The 19092-nt window shown below is 39.3% G+C and overlaps 1 protein-coding gene across 1 annotated transcript in view; it reads left to right on the forward strand.

The window, feature by feature from the left end:
• LOC130069411 (collagen alpha-1(XXIV) chain-like) overlaps positions 1-19092 on the forward strand; it is a 145806-nt gene that overhangs the window by 42959 nt on the left and 83755 nt on the right. Inside the window, exons 6-14 of the mRNA XM_056233278.1 lie at positions 2755-2808; positions 4442-4495; positions 6369-6413; positions 7354-7407; positions 9330-9374; positions 11459-11512; positions 12217-12261; positions 13943-13996; positions 15467-15511. Of these exons, the coding sequence (XP_056089253.1) occupies positions 2755-2808; positions 4442-4495; positions 6369-6413; positions 7354-7407; positions 9330-9374; positions 11459-11512; positions 12217-12261; positions 13943-13996; positions 15467-15511 (450 nt within the window). The remainder of the gene's footprint in view (positions 1-2754; positions 2809-4441; positions 4496-6368; positions 6414-7353; positions 7408-9329; positions 9375-11458; positions 11513-12216; positions 12262-13942; positions 13997-15466; positions 15512-19092) is intronic.

The raw sequence follows: 19092 nt of genomic DNA on the forward strand, positions 1-19092 counted from the left end.
GTATCCAAATCTGCACAGATTTAGGGCAAACTGAGCCATCATAGTATATTAAATAAAGCGTATTGCACAGAATCTGCTCATATCTGCTTACTTGAACACACACGTCACTACGCAACAAATAACGGAACACTTGCTCATTTGCATTGAAGTAATACCGAAGATTAAAAAGCATTTGGTGAACAGAAAATACATTCTTATTTTACAACATCCTACATTTATTGATGTTCTTTGTACTGTATTGATCTGTCTAAAACACATGTTTGGTGATGAGGACGAAAGACTAAGGGAGGAGTTGCTGGACGATAGGATTTTGTTTGAATAAGAATTGAATGTATGAAATGCAATTTTTATAATATATATATATATACACACAAGCTGTGACGTAGTTAAAGGTGCATTGCGCAACATTTCATGTTAAAAATACCCGTTTTTCTAACCCATACATGCTTAAACAATTGCCTGATGGGCTGAATGAGCCCTTTTCTGATCACTGCGATTGCCTCTATAATCCTGTACATTAAAATAAATAAGAGGGATTCGGGACGGAGTTTGAGACTGGGCGTGACGTAATGCGCGTTCACGCTCCCCTGGCTATGTCTGGCAGGTTTGTGTATTCGCCGCCATTCTCCGTATCAGCGAAGACAACTCGAGCGACAAAACTCTAGTCAACTTTCGACAAAAGTAGAAGATGGATTCAAAGAGACTGGCTTGTAGTTCATTCCAAACCCCAACGCAAACTCCACGCAAGACAAAGAAAAGAAAACTTTTGTCTAGTGCCACCAAAAGGACCAAATAGGAGTCAGACAGGCGTCGGAATAAGACGAGAGTCAACATCGGGAAGGCTTTCAACAAATGGAGAGATCTCCGGTCCGCTTTAGGGCTCAAACGGGATCCCCAGTTGGCTCTTTTCTTGATAAAACGGTTCATGAACGTGTTTCCATAATAATACAATCATAAGTGGATACAGTAAACACATAAAACAGTTCAACATGGAGATAGATGGAAACAAAGTTTTCTACTACCCCCGTTTTCCCCTCACACATAAGTGTGTAATTTACTCAAATGCCTTTCCTTTCATATATTTAAAATGACTTGCAGATTTATAACTTTATTACCTCTGAAGACATTATGACTGTAAACAAAAGATTTGTGCGGCTGATGCTCCTTTGGTTATGAACAGCTCGTGCTCGTGCAAGCGTGCGTATGCGTGTGGTCCATGAGCAGTGTCACTTGTCGCCAGAGGTGGCATAGTTCTGCAAAAACTCAGAGACTTGCGCAATGCACCTTTAATCTTGTTTATTTATTTATTTATTTATTTATTTTTTGGTGAGTGAAAAAGTTAATTTCAAACGCTGATTACACACTACATGAAAAGTCATATTTGGAAAAAGCATAATAGGGGCACTTTAAAGTTCAAAATGCGCTGATCTGATTTTCCCATCAAGCTTTAGGACAAAGTGTTCATCTCTCTGTCCAGTGAGCGTCCTTCAGAGATGACCTGAGTGGGCAGAGGGGTCATCCACTGCAGATTAACACCACCAGGGGCCAAACTGAGCTCGGATGTGGCTGGAGATGGTGGAAACTGTGAAGCATCTCGGTTTAGCCCACAGATTAGTCATACGCATCCGCTGGGATTCTAGAGAAACAAGCCGGAACTGTTGTGCGTTGTCCTTTATATCCCTCTTTAAGACTTTAGGGATGAAGTCTCGAGAGAAATGAGATGCGCTTCACAGGTTTGAGAGGTTTGGCTGTAACTTGTTCTAGATAAATGCAGTTCATCTGCTCTGTTGACGTTTGGTTCGTCAGTGTAAAGACAGCAGATCATGGCAGGATTTGCTTTAGTAACGTTGTGTTTCGCGGGCGTCAGATCTGCGCTGTCTCATGTTGATTGGCAGCAATTGTGTTTCTATCAATCTGCACGTTTCAGGATGAACTGAAGGAATAAAGCTCTCATTCAGGCCCGAAAGGGTTTGGAGTTGTTTGATTGACGTGCTAAATTTAGCCCCTGACAAGAGACTTTTCTTCCAGTGAACTTCCAGTGACTCCCATTGGATTTAAATGTAATTAAAATGTCATTTGTAGTGCAAAAAAGCACAAGATTGTACAGTTGGTGGTTGAATCCACCAAATCAGAATGAATGAATCTATGAATAAACTCATGAATCCATGAATGAATGAACTTTGATGTGGATGGATGAAATGATTGAATTATTGATCATTGGATGTATGGATTGATAAATTAAAGGGTGAGTGGGGCCATTTCTGATCATCTTACTGACTGTGTAACAGGCTAATCTGCATTATTATGAGGTTTAGTGTGTTTACATACACATAGGAAGGAGATTTTGCCCCTTAAATCTCTTCAAATCCGCTCCTAACACTTGCTTTAATCTGTCAGCACAGAAGAACATGATCTTCTTGAACTTTAAGCAAGGTTTTGACGGCTTGTTTTATGGGATATATGGGTAACGCTTTACCCATTTGTTAACTTTAGTTACCAAACTAACAATGAAAAGTACTGCTAAAACATTTCTTATTCTTAATGTTAATTTAGGCATTTCCTAAGAGATTATTAAAATTAAAGGTTGTATCTGTTGTAAAATAGTATTTACTAACAATGAACAGTTGTATTAACCTTGACAAAGTTTATTAAATACTGTAATATGTATTGGTCATTGTTATCTAATGGGACTTTATTATAAAGTGTTACTGATATATGAGATCAAACTGAATTAACACTTTGTTTATGTCCCAGGGAGCCAAAGGAGATCCAGGACTGTCCCCAGGTCAGGCGCCGAAGGGTGAACCGGTAAATAGTACACAAATACAAACTACTACAACTTCTCTGTCGGGGTGCTTTGAAATGTCTTTGTATACAAAAGCGTAAACTACAGCAATCACATCAACCGATTTCCTGGCCTTTAAAGGGATAGTTCACCCAAAAATAAAAATGTCTTCCATGCAGCACAGAACAAAAAGCAAAACTTTAGCAGAATTTCAAATAGTGTTCATTTCCTTAACGAAATCTACGATGAAAAATGTTCGCTGACGACCTTTTTTTCAATGACTAAGACGAGACGACACCAATGTCATTAAACGACAACAGTCACGATATATCAACATGCAATAAATCTAAACATGAATCTGGTCTAAATCGAAGCTTCTCGGTGATGAACTATAATAAATATAAACATGAATCTGGACTAAATCGAAGCTTCTCGGTGATGAACTGTAATAAATATAAACATGAATCTCAACTATATTTGTGATTGTAGTTGCTGAATAAATGTACTTACACAACCTCTGTGTGACAATATAAAGTCTTTTATGCGGTTGTTTTAATAGAAAAACATGAATGTAATGTGGAATTATTGGATTATTAGATTTCACTGTTTTAATATTTGAGAGAAGTTTCTTGTTTTCCCAGTATATGATAATGAGCCTATAATAAATCAGGAAACTAGAGGAGTAAAATAAACCCTGCGTACGAGTCGACATTCTCTAGATTTGTGCTTATAGGTGAAAGTGCAATAATTCGAATGAAATGTAAAAATAATTGATTATAATTTTGAGCAAAATAATAAGGATTATCAATTTAACCATTATGTAGCAAGTTTTCATTGACTAAAACTAGACTAAAATGCTTAGACATTTAGTCGACTAAAACTTGACCAAACAAAAAGTGTAACGGTTCCACTGAAGCAGAGTCAATTTTCTGAGCCCAAATGCAGTTTATTTCATAATAGTGTATCAACAAAGAAATAACTTGGAAAATCAACATAAATTAAATATAAATGTGACTAGGTAATGCATGGCATGGACATGAAACTCAAAGCAGTGGACTACCGCATCAAAAGATGATGAAGCTAGACCACCACGCATGGCAAAATCAGGGCAAAACTACTAATGAGCAACACCTGAATGTAATGAAACCAATAAACCAATGAGAACGTAACACAGATGAAAACAAAAGCACATGGCATGAACAAAAGCAAACCGTGGGGATCACATGACACATGAAAACAAAGAGCCCAACCAAACACCAGCCTTACAAAAACAGGACAAGGTTGTTTAAATATGAGAAGTACATTTAAAACAGGACTAAGACTACATTAGTCAAATCTTCTCCACATCAAAAATGGATGGGAGCTTCAAAAAAGTTCAATTCAAATGTCAAAGCATCAATTAAAATGTGTCGTCAGGTTTGACATCAATGGAGATTGGTCACAAGACACATGAGAACCATTAGTATCAAAGTTGCTATTTTCATTCTGTTGAAAAGAGAAGAATGCAAAATATGAGTTTTGTTTGTGTTCCATGAAAGAAAAGCTTGAGAGCGAAGAGTAAATGACGACAACATCAGTTGTGCATGGATTGTCCTCCAGGTTTGACACTCGTGTGACGGAGGACAACACTAAGTGTCTTCTCTTTTACTGTTTCAGGGTGAGAGAGGACGGCCAGGTCCACAGGGTCCCAGAGGTGAATCAGGTCTGAAGGTAAGTTCTCCAGCTGAATTATGTGCCGTTTGCAGCGTGAGATGTAGTGTTTCATCCTTCACACCGTTCGGACAGTATCTGTTACGCCACCATGTCAGCAAGCTCTCTCTCAGCAGCGGCTGGCTCGGGTTACGGACAAGAATAAAGACCCTGTGTGGTGTTTCGGGGCAAGCGAAGGTCTGTTCACACTTCCCGAGACGTAGCTTTGCTCGGGGAGCCCCTTTAGAACCTGAGATCCCCCAAAGGTCAAGGGTCGTCTTTTAGAGGAAAGGCACTCTGCAGGGGGACTCGCTCCTGATGAGACGAACAGTCGCATGTTGCTTCTTCAAAGGCAGAACTGGTGCAAGTTTGAGCTCACCTAACTCAGCTAGAGGATATGTTTTTGTCATATTTAAGGTTTATGACTTGTGTAGGCGGGTTTGTGGTGAGAGCATAGGAAGATGTCATGAGGTAGCTCTTGTTTTGGTTTATGAGGTGAAGAGAACCAAAGGTTGTAAAGTCCTTGTAAAGTCCATTCAGTCATGACTTAAAAGTTGTTGGCCGGAGCTCATTCTTTTGCTAACAGTGGCCCAGTGTGATTGGATTTTCACTTGCAATCCAGTCTGTGTGGATCAACTCTTAGTTCTCCAAGAGGTGTTTTCTTTGGAAATGGAGCCCTTTTGGACATAGCTTTTTTTCCATCGAGTGAGGGCATTTGGTTGTTTTTTTGAACGGTCAGGTCCGCAACCTTGGAAGTAATAAAAAGCCGATCTGTACGGTTAGGTTAGTGGATCCTGGACTGATTCATCTGAGATGAAACCAGAACCATTGACAGTGGAGATCAAGTCATGACAGATCTCAGCCGTTACTCACTATGAAGTGCCGTACAGAAAGATGCCTCTCTCCGATCACCAGTTCTGTTCTCTTCGGTGGCGTGTTGCACTTGAACAATCAGATACACACAGTTTTATTTAAAAATATCTGTTTTGGCAAGTATTCACGCCAAAATTGTTGGTTTTGTCATAAGTGAACGTAAACATTTGGGGGTAAACATCAAAATTTCATCAATGGCTGGGAAGCATTGTGTCGTAAATGACGGAAAATAGGAGTTAAACTAATAAAGTAACGTCTTGACTTTAACCAGTTTTCCACCTCACCTCCCACAGAATGCCGGAGTCTTTGATCTTGAGCGTGGTGAACTTAAGCGATCCGTTTAAATGCTGTTTTATTGGTCATTAGTATGTAGAGCACTCTGCTTTTGCAGTAAAGTCTTTAAAGAGTTTAAGCAGAAATAGTCCTACAGGCTCAGACCAGGCCAGGCGTAAATCACGGTGACCTCTGATCATCATTGTCTTCTCAGGTGCAATGCAGAAGGCCTGGGATTTTCCAAACGTAGAGGATTGCACCACACTTGAACCTCTCCGCTCGGTCCGACACACAGCGCCACCTGCTGGCAAACAGCCGCCAGCACCTCTATCAAATCAGGCATCTAAATATCAAAGTATTAGACTTTATGATTGCATTGGCACAGATTGGTTCCTGCACACGAGAGCAGGCTGGAAATGTTTGCAGGTGAGGAGCTCTGACCTCCCCTCCCCGTCTCACTGTCGTGACTTGTCTTTCTTTCATGGGCTCGAGCTCGAGCTGTCAGACCGGGAAAGCTTTAAAGGGTTTTGACAGTTCTGAGGAAATTCTTAAGGGCTATTAGTCTTATCTGAGGCCACTGGGACTTTAGGCAACACAATCCCAGAAATGCGGAAAAGATAACACGTCAAGAACGACTCTTACTTGTTCTTACGATTGTAGGGATATGGGAAAAGTCTTTGCTTTGTGTTCTTACCGTTGTTCTGTAAAAGAGTTGAGTTATAATCTCTTTTCCTTTTTTCACCTGCAGGGTCCCAAAGGCTATCCAGGACCAGCAGGTCTGCCCGGAGAACAGGTGAGCGGATGAGACGTGTCGGCCTTTTGTGAGGGTCTTCACAAACACATTTCGCTGTTTCAGTCATTGTCTGTATATTTAGCTAGAGGTGTTTGCGAAGTCAAGTATAACTGTTTTTATTATTAATCATACTACTGCGTCACACTAAAAATAGCTTTATTGCCATGCTGTCGTACTGAAGTTCTTCGCATCGCTTCTTTTATCTATCAGATCCTATTTTAGTAGATCAGATAGATGTAAACGGTTCCATTTGTTGTGCACTGATTCTTGAGACATGGGACAAAAATTGACACATTTTTCAGATAATTTCCCTCAATTTAAGGAGTTCTTATTCATAGCAGCAACCTAAATAAATAAATATAAGCATACATGCATACAATGACTACTGCATTTAATGCATGTGTGAAAAGCTGAATATATGTATTTTTTTCAATATCTTTCAGATTTTCTTTAATAAATGGAGCTGACATTTAGTTTCAAACATCCTGAAGTTGAATGCTAGATTTTAGCATTGTATTTGGCCTATCTTTTGTATATCAGCCCTCCTGTCGCACATTTTTTGCCGGTACAATCAGGTTTAATTCTCTCCCCGTCCCTCCCTACGTGTTTGACATGGCATTAAACAGATCTATGAGTTGTACCTTTTGTACCTCCTCAATAACCGAGTCCGGAAGGTTTGGAACTCAATACATGGAGACTTTCATTCAGTCACAAAGCGCAGTCTTTATATGCAGTCACCTGATGCAAAGATGATCCGCGCTGGAGTCGCGCAGCTGAGAGGAGCCGCCGTCTGGACTTCAGCCAGGGTCAGGCCGCGGAGAGCCGGTCCGGCCCGTGGATGCTTTGAGAGAGAGATGCCACGGGGAACAATAGTGGCTCTATTCGTCCGCTGGCAGCCGTTCTCATCTCTCATTCACGTTTTTCTTTCCTTTCTCCTCAGGGTTTGCCAGGATTGCCAGGCGTATCTGGGGCGGCAGGTTACCCTGGCAGGCAGGTGCAGTGACCGATATCCACTAAAAAAAAGTCTTACTGATTCTGTGTCACTACTTCTTTAAATTTGATCCTTAATTTAAAATGAATGCCAGACAGTTGTTCAGAATGGACCGTGCGGTTTACTGTGCATTGCCAAGTATTTTTAAAAGTAGTATGTGAAACAGAATGATAAACATTTTAAAAAGTAGTATACTACATTGATGTTAATGGCCTCACTACATTGCATACATAATTCAGACAGTGGCATCCAATTATCATATTCAAAATGTTTTTGTTTTTACAAGTTTATGTAAAAGTTTCCCAAACCTTGACTGTCCAATATCAATATCAATATATGCTCATAAATCACCAAAAATATATTTTTGATTCTATGTTACTTCTTCTTGATCCTAAATTTGAAAAATATTTAATTTAATTCTTGTTAGTAGATTTGTTTGCTCATGGCATAGGTGGCATGGCTTATAAACAATTCGAAATGTCTTGTCCAGTAGGTGGTGCTGTCCCGTAACTGCTCCAGTACCCTCAGGGCATGGTGGTGATGACATGCACCAAATTTTGTTCCAATAGGCCAAAGTGTTTAAAAGACATGGCCTTCTGTCCTGTTCCTTTCCATCGAATCGAATCCTAGGCCCTGTTTACACCTCGTGTTAAGATGTGATTTGGTTGACCGGATCACGAGTGGACGAGGGAGACACTTTCCTGTTTATACCTTGTGTTTTAATCCGTATCTTTTGTCCACCTTCAACCACTTCTGTCCTGATTTCTTTCAGGGGAGGGTATATGTATTGGCTTTTTCAGATCTTTCGATGTAATGGATGAAATAAGCTTGCGCAGTTTACATATGAAACGCGCCCGGAGACGAAGGAAAAACATACAGAGAGCATCAGCTTTAGTTTCTGCTCTGAGAGCCGCGAGATCACGCCGAACGCTGTGAGTGTGTGTTAGAAGTCAGGAATGGAGAGAGAACATTGTGCTTGGCACGTTTTTCATCTTCAAACCAAACTTAGGTCTCAAAGTTTAAATCCGTATGGCTAGTGCAATTCCCATATTGTTATGTCAGTCCGCGGAAAGTAGGCGGTCTTTTGTGGCTGTTTGAACACATTCGACCACATGAGCGTTTACACTACGGAAGCAATCTGATCGAATGCGTTTCCGACTACCTCTGGAAGTGGTCGAAAGTGGGCAAGCTCAAAACATTTTAGACCTCGTTATCACCTGTATTTAGCTTCGTCCACTTGTGATCCAGTCGACCAAAATGCATCTTAATGCCAGCTGTAAACAGGGCCCTAAATTTGCTCATAGCTGAGGTAGAGATTTTAGGCTTATGGCTTATTAAAAATTCGAAATGTCTTTTCCAGTAGGTGGCGCTGTCCCTAAACTGCTCCAGTACCATCAGGGTATGGTGGTGATGACATGCACCAAATTTTGTTCCAATAGGCCAAAATGTTTCAAAGATACGGCCTTCCGTCCTATTCCTTTCCATCAAATCGAATTATATTTTGAAATATTCACTTTGATGCTTAATTTAAAATTAATTTCAGACAGCTGTTCAGGATTTAATGCGCGGTATACTGTGAAACAGTACACAATACACAATGATAAACATTTTAAGGCAAGACACCACAGGTGAATAGAGTAAAAAAAACTAATAGATATCACCACATACTTCTCAAATTGATTAATCAAAGAACACAAAGATTGTCTTGTATTAGTTTTCTGAAATGTTATGTTTAAATATGTATAAATATTATGAATAAATGATTTATATATTTCTGTTCTGGAAATGTATGCACTAGTTTGCATACATTTCCAGAACAGAAATATGAACATTGGATAAAGCCAGTGTTCATTTTGTTGACATATTAAAGTTTGTATATGTCTGATATGTGAATGTGTGTAACATTAAAGTCTCTTGTCTCTCAGGGTTTGGGAGGACCAGAGGGAAACCCAGGACCTAAAGGTGTTAATGTACGTACAGCTGTTGTCTCATGCTTTCCTGTTCAAACGGTGTCGGAACTCTTACATTATCTCACTGTGAGCCACAGGACAAGATAACAGAGAGAGAGAGAGAAATAGAGAATGTTGAAAGAAGAATCGAGAGAAGATCAGATCCTTTTAAATTGTTCTGTTTTTACTGCTTTGATTCTTGACACGTGGGACAAAACCCACAACTTTACCTGCCATTCGCTCTGAAAATGACCATCAGAACGACCATAACGCATAAATGACCATAACACAAAACTTCAAATAGATTCTAATAGATATTAAATACTCGTCATTTATAATGTTTCACAAAGTCCCTGCTAAACATTCATAAAATCTGGCTAAATCAAAGTACAAAAATCAAACATTTCATATGCTGTGAGTTTAATTAGGCAAGACTACTGGTGAGTTTTAAAGGTTGTTTTATGATTTCATGATTTTTTAGATAATATCCCACAATATAAGTAATTCCTTTTTAGTAGCAGCAACACGATAAATACATAAATAAAATGCTGTTGCATTAAATGCAAATATATTTTTGTCAACATCAGATTTTCATCAATAGATGGAGCTGAAAATCAGTTTTAAACATCCTGAAGTTCAATGCCAGAATTTTCAATATTTATAATAAATATTTGAAATGGTTTTTGTACTAACTTTTCACCTGCTCTAAGTTTAATAAGGCTACACAAAATGGTAAGATGTATAGATTTTTTTATATATAGTTTCAGGATTTTTAGAAAATTTCCATCAATTTAAGTATTTCCTGTTAGTAGCAGCAACACAATCAATCAATCAATAAATAAATAAAATGGCTGCTGCATTTGATACATATGCAAAATATCTACTTTTATTGTCAGCACCTATTAGATTTTCATCAATAGATGGAGCTGAAAATCAGTTCAAAACAAAACATCCTGTAGTTCTACAATATTTATCATAAATATTTGAAATGATTTGTATCTGATGTTGCGGTTGACCCATTCTAAGTGATAGAGGGAAGAAAACGTGTAGTTGCATGCTAATGCAGGTGAATCCATCTGAACATGTAGAACAGATTCTCATCTCAAACAATCATCTGAAACAATTCTCTGATATGAGCCTTATTTCTGCAGTCCTCTCGCCTGTTTTGTCCCAGTCCTCAAGAATCAGTGAGCTGTATAAAGTTGTAAATGAGACTGCTGCATCTCAGAGATTTTGCATGTTTCAAAAACGCAATTGCTTTCAACATCTGGCAGTGTGCCGCGGCACAGGAATGTGCACAGACAGGAGGAGGGCCGTTTCTTTCATCTTTGACTGATAGTACATGTGATCTCACTTAACAAGACAGAAGAACTGTACATCTAGCGATTCGTCCACCTACAGCAAACAAAAATACCAGCCAATCTCTCACTCACCGCTGTGAAGGATTTGTGTCCAGTGCATGTGGAAGAGATGATATCACACCTGATGCTGACATCATATTGCTTTTGTTTTATCGATGTGTGTAAGCTGATTTATGTGTACATTCGTTGTAAATTACTTTAACAGCAATATACAGTTTTATAAGGTGACATATTAAGTGAGGATGATAATTGAAAGCTGGATCTTGTAGTTCAGGGTGAATCAGATCTGTGTTAATAATTATTCCAAATTATTTTTAAATCAATGTGGCCAAATGTCTCAATCGAACAAAACTTGTAAGTAGATTTATTTGCTCATAGTATAGGTGGAGATTTTAGGCTCATGTCTTATTTAAAAATTCGAAATGTCTTGTCCAGTAGGTGGCGCTGTCCCTAAACTGCTCCAGTACCCTCAGGGGATGGTGGTGATGACATGCACCAAATTTCGTTCCAATCTGCCAAAGTGTTTTAAAGATACAGCCTTCCGTCCTGTTCCTTGCCATCAAAGTTCTTGATGCATTATACGTAAATGGTACATCAGAGCGCTTTTAACAACTTTTTCCCAACATAGTATCAGGATTATGTGACCACAATTTGGGGACTATTTGATAAAAGATGTAGGAGGAGTTTGAAAAATGTAAACATGCAATTTTGAGCTATCGGAGACGTTTGTGTTTTCTGTATCAGGGCTTCATCGGACCTCCAGGAGTTGCAGGACCGCCAGGACTGGAGGGAGAGAGAGTGAGTTAAACGCACAATTATACAATCGTCATTTCAAATTAATGGCGAGAATCAAGCAAATGACATTTGCATGAATTAGAGAGAGGTAACATGCTGTCGAATACTATAGATCTTTTTAAATCTTACCTCAGTTCGAATCACAGTACAGTAGTGCACTTACAGTGGATATTTAGTTGGCCAGCATGCAGGAATGTGAATAAACTGATAAAATATTCAACTAGCTTCAACAATTAAACATTACATTTTAGCATGAGACAGGTGAGGTCACCCACCAGCCCTGTCTCTAGTCAATTTCACTTGGAATTGTCTCTAGCTATCGTGTCGTACATCTAGCAGAACATTTTTACTGATTTCACTCGTTTCACGTACTGATGGACGAGTCAAAGCGATCGCAGGCCGCAGATGCTGTTTATATCTCACAGTATTTCCTTATTTCAGCATAATGCTGCTAATGTTTCGTCCGGACATGTTAAACTGACAAACACACACGACACGGGATGTTTAGGGTCGAACGTTGTCAAATCTGCCATCATTCTGGGATTTACAACTACTCTCAACACAGACGCAAATTCCCAAAAGAATGACGTGATCCTGAAAACACACAAGACAACCGCGTTCAGATTGATGACAGCCCCCGGCTCGGAGTGATCGATGTGTGTCAGATCAGATTTGTTTGTAAGTGCGATCATCTCGATGTGTTCCAGGGAGTTCCGGGTCCGGTGGGAATCAAGGGTCCCAAAGGAAGACAGGTAAACTCTCCCTTCCTTTATAAGCATTAGTCAGGGGTTGTCATGCAAATGAACGATGCATATATTTAAAACAGATTACTTCTGGGTAAAGAAAAGCAAGAATCTGTTCTTCTCATCTGCCGTACAGCTGTGAAGCCAATGGCATTATGCAGATGGAAGACGTTATGTCTGCATTAGTAAAGAAACATTGCTTTAATTCTTGAAGGGTTATTCTAATTAATGTGTTTGTGGGAAACACTCTCTGCCTTTAAAGAAAAAACAATAGAAATGCCACATAATCTGCTATTCATTGTACAATAGCAGAAATGAATCTTCGATAATCGGCGATAACTCATCATTCTGTTTTTGTGACTTTAGAGGAAATTTTATTAAATTAAGAATTATTAATTATTACAAATATTTAATATTTCACATTAAATTCCATTAAATCATGTTCTACTCATAATAACAAAAAGAAAAGTGTTACTTTTTTTTATTACATTTTATTTCATTTTTTTAATGTATTTAGGTTCAGCAATTGTACGTACATTTTATTTTCTTCCATTCAATTATATAATAGTAATAACAACAATAATAATGAAATATTATTATATCACAATAATTATTATCAAAAATATATAATTATTATTATTTACATATTTAACATTTAGGTTCATAAATCTTGTTTGCTATCAATAAATCATATAATAATAATAACAACAATAATAAATGTTAAATATAAATCAATAATAATACAAATATTTAATTAATTATTCTTAATGATTTAATTTTTTAATATTTAACATTGGATTTTATTATTATTCATCATTATATTATATATAAATGATTTTTATTATATAAAAATTAGTACTATTATAATTTCAGCCAGTACATGTCTATATATATTATTATGTTATTATCAGTGTCGGCCATTAAAAACTTTATGGTTTTCAGTCAGGGGTCTTCAGACATTTGGGGATCTGTGTAGATGTTTTCCTGGAGCTCAAACAGTAGAGCGTTGGTGCTTGCAACGCCAAGGTCATGGGTTCGACTCCCAGGGAAAGCAAACATTTATAAGAATATAAATGTCTACCTTGCAATGCAATGTAAGTCGCTTTGGATTAAAGTGTCTGCCAAATCCATAACTATTTAATTCAAAATTTGCCCATGATCTGTTAAGGGCTATATTATAATGTAGCGTTTTTAATGTTCTCAATGGAAAGATCCATATATAATGAATTATTTAGTCATGTGAGAAACTCTTGATAAAGTGAATATCAGTCTTGTAAGATCTCAGCTGATTTGGAGAGTTGTGCCTGAGAAACGTCCCGCTGGAGCTCGTGCCAGCTGGGCTCGCTGCCCGTCGTCTGCAGGAATGATTAATCCCAGGCATCTCCAGTGAGGATGAAAGCTTGTTGGAAGACTTTCAGAGGCCCCTGGGCAAACATGCAGACGGAGGACATACTGTAAAACACTCGCATTTACACTGCAGATTCTTTACTTTTCTTTAGAGCAACATGCACTTATCATGTATAGAGAAATAGAGTAGAGTCAAACAACTTCAAGGTCAGATTCTCAGCCAAACGAACTGTGTGTGATATCATGGAAAAGCACAACCTCAGGACACGAGCGTTCAGATGTGTGAATCAGCGTGACTGATGGGAGACTGACAGCGTTTGAGCTGATCTGAGATCTTTTACAGGGTGTCGTTGGCGACGCGGGCGATAGAGGACTTCCTGGACCTGATGGAAACCAGGTACGTGTTTCTCTGCCATCACGCTTTCCAGTACTAATATCTAAACATTATTAATAAAGACCATGTTCTTCTCTCTTTAGTGTGTGATGTTGAGTTCTTCTCTATATCAGTGTCAGTGTTTCTGAACTCCTGAAACGCCTCCATTAGTCTTGAGTTTCTTCCGGGAACGAACACGTCACAATATTCCTCATTATAATAATTAATGCGCAGAATAAAGGGGCGGGGCCTGGTTGAGTTAGTCAGTAGTGTGTTAAACTGGCGGTTATGAAAAGGGGCGGGACATTTCCCAAACACACTCGAAGCGCTCGACCAATCACAACACACTGCTCCAGCCGACCAATCAGAGCACAGTGTGCTTTTCAGAAGGAGGGGCTTCATAGAGACAGGAAGTAAACAGAGCGTTACTGACAGACTGGGAAGAGAGGAGCCGCAACAATGGAGAATATGAGGAGAATAATCAACATTCAAGCAGGAAAACCTGTTCTAGTAGAGCCTGAAACATCATCAAGACTTTGTTAAAGGGCATTATATAGGCTCTTTAAATTAAGATGCATTTACTTGAGAAGCAAAATTTTTGAAAATATCAAGTCTTGCTTTCTGAAAAGTCTTGCTTTCCCTTTAAATTAAGTTTTTTTTTCTGACCCCAATTGGCAGATAATTGTTTTTTGTTTTAAGCACTTCATTTTAATACATTTTCTTCAGAAAACAAGACTTAATATCTGAAGTAATTTTGCATCTTAAGTGAATCTATCTGAATGTCTAGATTCTGGAGGAATGATGCTGAAAATTCAGCATTGATCTCACAAATAAATTTACATTTTACAATACATTCACTTAGAAAACAGCCGATTTACATTGTAATAATATTTTGTAATAATATTATCACAATTTTACTGTATTTTTTATCAAATAAATGCCGCCTTGGTGAGCAGAAGAGACTCTTTTACATTTGAACAGAAGTATATCATAATCATAATTTGAACCAAACCACAAGGATCCTAATTTTATTCCAACATAAAAGTTATCAATACAGCTATTATGATTATCAATAGGAAATGAAAATTAATTTAAAGAAAATCTTTCTTTATTGTAAAAGGCCTAAACTTCCCATGTGATGTCATGTAACTCTTCAGATTTAACAATGTCCAAAATTAAACAAAATTTCAAATAAAAATGTATCCAGATACTCGTATTCTCATTGTTTAATCCCATTATAATTTATTCCAAATTATGATAGAAATTCCAACAGGAGTCTATACACATGTGCATAGAGGATATTTTGACTATAGATGGTGTTTCCACGGTTTTGGAAGAATATTAATGTGCAGCTGTAGGGATATCTTTGATGTCTTCCGCACAAAATCAGTGTTGAATAAAAGCAAATAAAGTTGAAAGATGTTTGAAAATAATGCTACATGCGGACAGAAGTGCAGAGCTGTTTCTCATGGTGTGTGTGTGTGTGTGTTTCAGGGGCCCGTCGGAGGAACCGGCAGCAGTGGATTCCCAGGCTTGAGAGTGAGTCCTAAACACACACTCACACACACACACACACACAGAGAGAGAGAGTTTAATCAGCTTTAAGTTCTTACGGCCGACGTAGAATCCTCGTCCTCTCGGGAGTCGTGCGGATATGACTTCGCATATCGCCGATACCGATAACCGATTATTCAGAATGATACCGATAGTTGGATTTTTCTTAAGGAAAACAAATCTCTCCCAACTAATGCTGTAACTATACAGGGAATCCTCTCATTCGGTAAATTACTGTAATACTAGAGGTTAAAATTAACAACAGAGCCCTTTATAACAGCAATTTTTTTAAGATATAATAATCACACTCAAATAAAAACTGAAATACTGTAACTCAGTTGCACGTAAGGGAGTTTTCATAAACATGTCTTCATGACAAATTTATTCAAACACACATATATAATTAACAGTGAATAAGCTTCTGTCTAGTGTGTTATAGCTAACTAATGAACTCTGAGCACCAGATAACTCTCCTGAGGTAAATGTGACGTTATATCCTTCTCAAGCTGTTTTATTCTGCGGGTGAATCACTGATTGATGGATTTCATGAGACATGATTGATTTCAGGAAGTTGTTCTGTATCTTTAAACATTCCTTCGGATGTTCGTTGATGTGTATTTGCTGCTGTAACTAGTACTAAAGAGGAAGAAATGACTCTACATTGAGATTATTGTACAGGCGGTGCTTCATATTTCAAACATAGCCTGCGTTAATTGAACTGTTATTGCGTTATTTTCGCATAAACTTCAACAGCCCTAAATTCGACACAAGAGAGATTCTCTTCACACACAGTATGAGTTGCAGTCTGACACGTTTTGATTGACAGGATAATTTCTAATCCACCCTGATCATCGGCTGTTTTTAAACAATCGGCCGATAATGAAAATAATGTATTTTATCGGCCGATACATCTGTGCATCTCTACTTCAAACAAACACTAACACCAGGGATTTATGCGCACATGAGACATATTTATTAACTGAAATAAAACAAATGTCAACTGAAATAAAGTAAAATATAAAAGAAACTGGTCTGGCTAAACCTCAATACACCGCTTTTATAATTTACCCTTTGTAACCTTGATTATAATGTTATAATGTAAGTTACATTACATTAATAATCAGAATACTTCTACAAAGGAATATAGTTCGTTTGCATAACCGTGTACAGTTTTCAGTTGCGCATGAATACAGAATCAGATTCAGCCCCCGTTGTAAAGTTGTTATCTGGTTTATCTGAGGTCTTTTGGTTGGTTTTCAGCAGTGTGTTCTGCTACTGTACAGAGCTCAGTCCCGCCCGCGGCTCCTGCCAACAGAATTAATAAAACTTTGTGTGTCCTGGCGTCCGTTCAGCGACAGAACACTTCAGGATGAGAAGATAAACTGCTGGATTAGAAGATAAACTGCTGGATTAGAAGATAAACTGCTGGATGAGAAGATAAACTGCTGGATTAGAAGATAAACTGCTGGATGAGAAGATAAAGTGATGCAGTGATGGGATAAACCATGTTTCTGAATGACAGATACCAGTGATGACGTGTAGATGGAGAAGAGAAGCGGCCCCAGCACTGAGCCCTGAGGCACTCCAGTAGCTAGATGATAACAGTGATGGGAAAAACCATGTTTCTGAATGATAGATCCTAGTGAGGACATGTAGATGGAGAAGAGAAGCGGCCCCAGCACTGAGCCCTGAGGCACTCCAGTAGCTAGATGATAGCAGTGATGGGATAAACCATGTTTCTGAATGACAGATCCCAGTGAGGACATGTAGATGGAGAAGAGAAGCGGTCCCAGCACTGAGCCCTGAGGCACTCCAGTAGCTAGATGATAGCAGTGATGGGATAAACCATGTTTCTGAATGACAGATCCTAGTGAAGACATGTAGATGGAGAAGAGAAGCGGTCCCAGCACTGAGCCCTGAGGCACTCCAGTAGCTAGATGATAACAGTGATGGGAAAAACCATGTTTCTGAATGACAGATCCCAGTGATGACGTGTAGATGGAGAAGAGAAGCGGTCCCAGCACTGAGCCCTGAGGCACTCCAGTAGCTAGATGATAACAGTGATGGGAAAAACCATGTTTCTGAATGACAGATCCCAGTGATGACGTGTAGATGGAGAAGAGAAGCGGTCCCAGCACTGAGCCCTGAGGCACTCCAGTAGCTAGATGATAGCAGTGATGGGATAAACCATGTTTCTGAATGACAGATCCTAGTGAAGACATGTAGATGGAGAAGAGAAGCGGTCCCAGCACTGAGCCCTGAGGCACTCCAGTAGCTAGATGATAACAGTGATGGGAAAAACCATGTTTCTGAATGACAGATCCCAGTGATGACGTGTAGATGGAGAAGAGAAGCGGTCCCAGCACTGAGCCCTGAGGCACTCCAGTAGCTAGATGATAACAGTGATGGGAAAAACCATGTTTCTGAATGACAGATCCCAGTGATGACGTGTAGATGGAGAAGAGAAGCGGTCCCAGCACTGAGCCCTGAGGCACTCCAGTAGCTAGATGATAACAGTGATGGGAAAAGTCATGTTTCTGAATGACAGATCCTAGTGAGGACATGTAGATGGAGAAGAGAAGTGGTCCCAGCACTGAGCCCTGAGGCACTCCAGTAGCTAGATGATAACAGTGATGGGAAAAACCATGTTTCTGAATGACAGATCCCAGTGATGACGTGTAGATGGAGAAGAGAATTGGTCCCAGCACTGAGCCCTGAGGCACTCCAGTAGCTAGATGATAACAGTGATGGGAAAAACCATGTTTCTGAATGACAGATCCCAGTGATGACGTGTAGATGGAGAAGAGAAGCGGTCCCAGCACTGAGCCCTGAGGCACTCCAGTAGCTAGATGATAACAGTGATGGGAAAAACCATGTTTCTGAATGACAGATCCTAGTGAGGACATGTAGATGTAGAAGAGAAGCGGTCCCAGCACTGAGCCCTGAGGCACTCCAGTAGCTAGATGATAACAGTGATGGGATAAACCATGTTTCTGAATGACAGGTCCTAGTGATGACATGTAGATGGAGAAGAGAAGCGGTCCCAGCACTGAGCCCTGAGGCACTCCAGTAGCTAGATGATAACAGTGATGGGATAAACCATGTTTCTGAATGACAGATCCCAGTGATGACATGTAGATGTAGAAGAGAAGCGGTCCCAGCACTGAGCCCTGAGGCACTCCAGTAGCTAGATGTTGAGTCTTAGACACCTCACCCCTCCAGGACACCCTGAAGGACCTACTGAGAGGGAAGACTTGAACCATTGGAGTACGGCTCTTGAGATGCCCATCTTCATGAGGATTGACCGGAGTATCTGGTGGTTAACTGTGTCAAACACAACAGACAGATCCAGCAGGATGAGGAGAGAACTGAGGATTTGTAAGCTGCTCTTGAGTCTCAGAGCTTCAGTAACCGGGAGCAGGGCCGTCTCAGTTGAGTGTCTGCTTTTGAAACCAGACTAGTTGTTGTCCAAGAGGTTGTTCTGTGTAAGAAATGTAGAGACTTGGTTGAACATGACTTACTCAAGCACATTTCAAGTGTTCAAGTGTCACAAACATCACATCAGG

Source organism: Rhinichthys klamathensis, unplaced genomic scaffold (assembly GCF_029890125.1).
Source record: "Rhinichthys klamathensis goyatoka isolate OS25496 unplaced genomic scaffold, OSU_Roscu_1.1 h1tg000366l_1, whole genome shotgun sequence".
Taxonomy (NCBI): domain Eukaryota; kingdom Metazoa; phylum Chordata; class Actinopteri; order Cypriniformes; family Leuciscidae; genus Rhinichthys; species Rhinichthys klamathensis.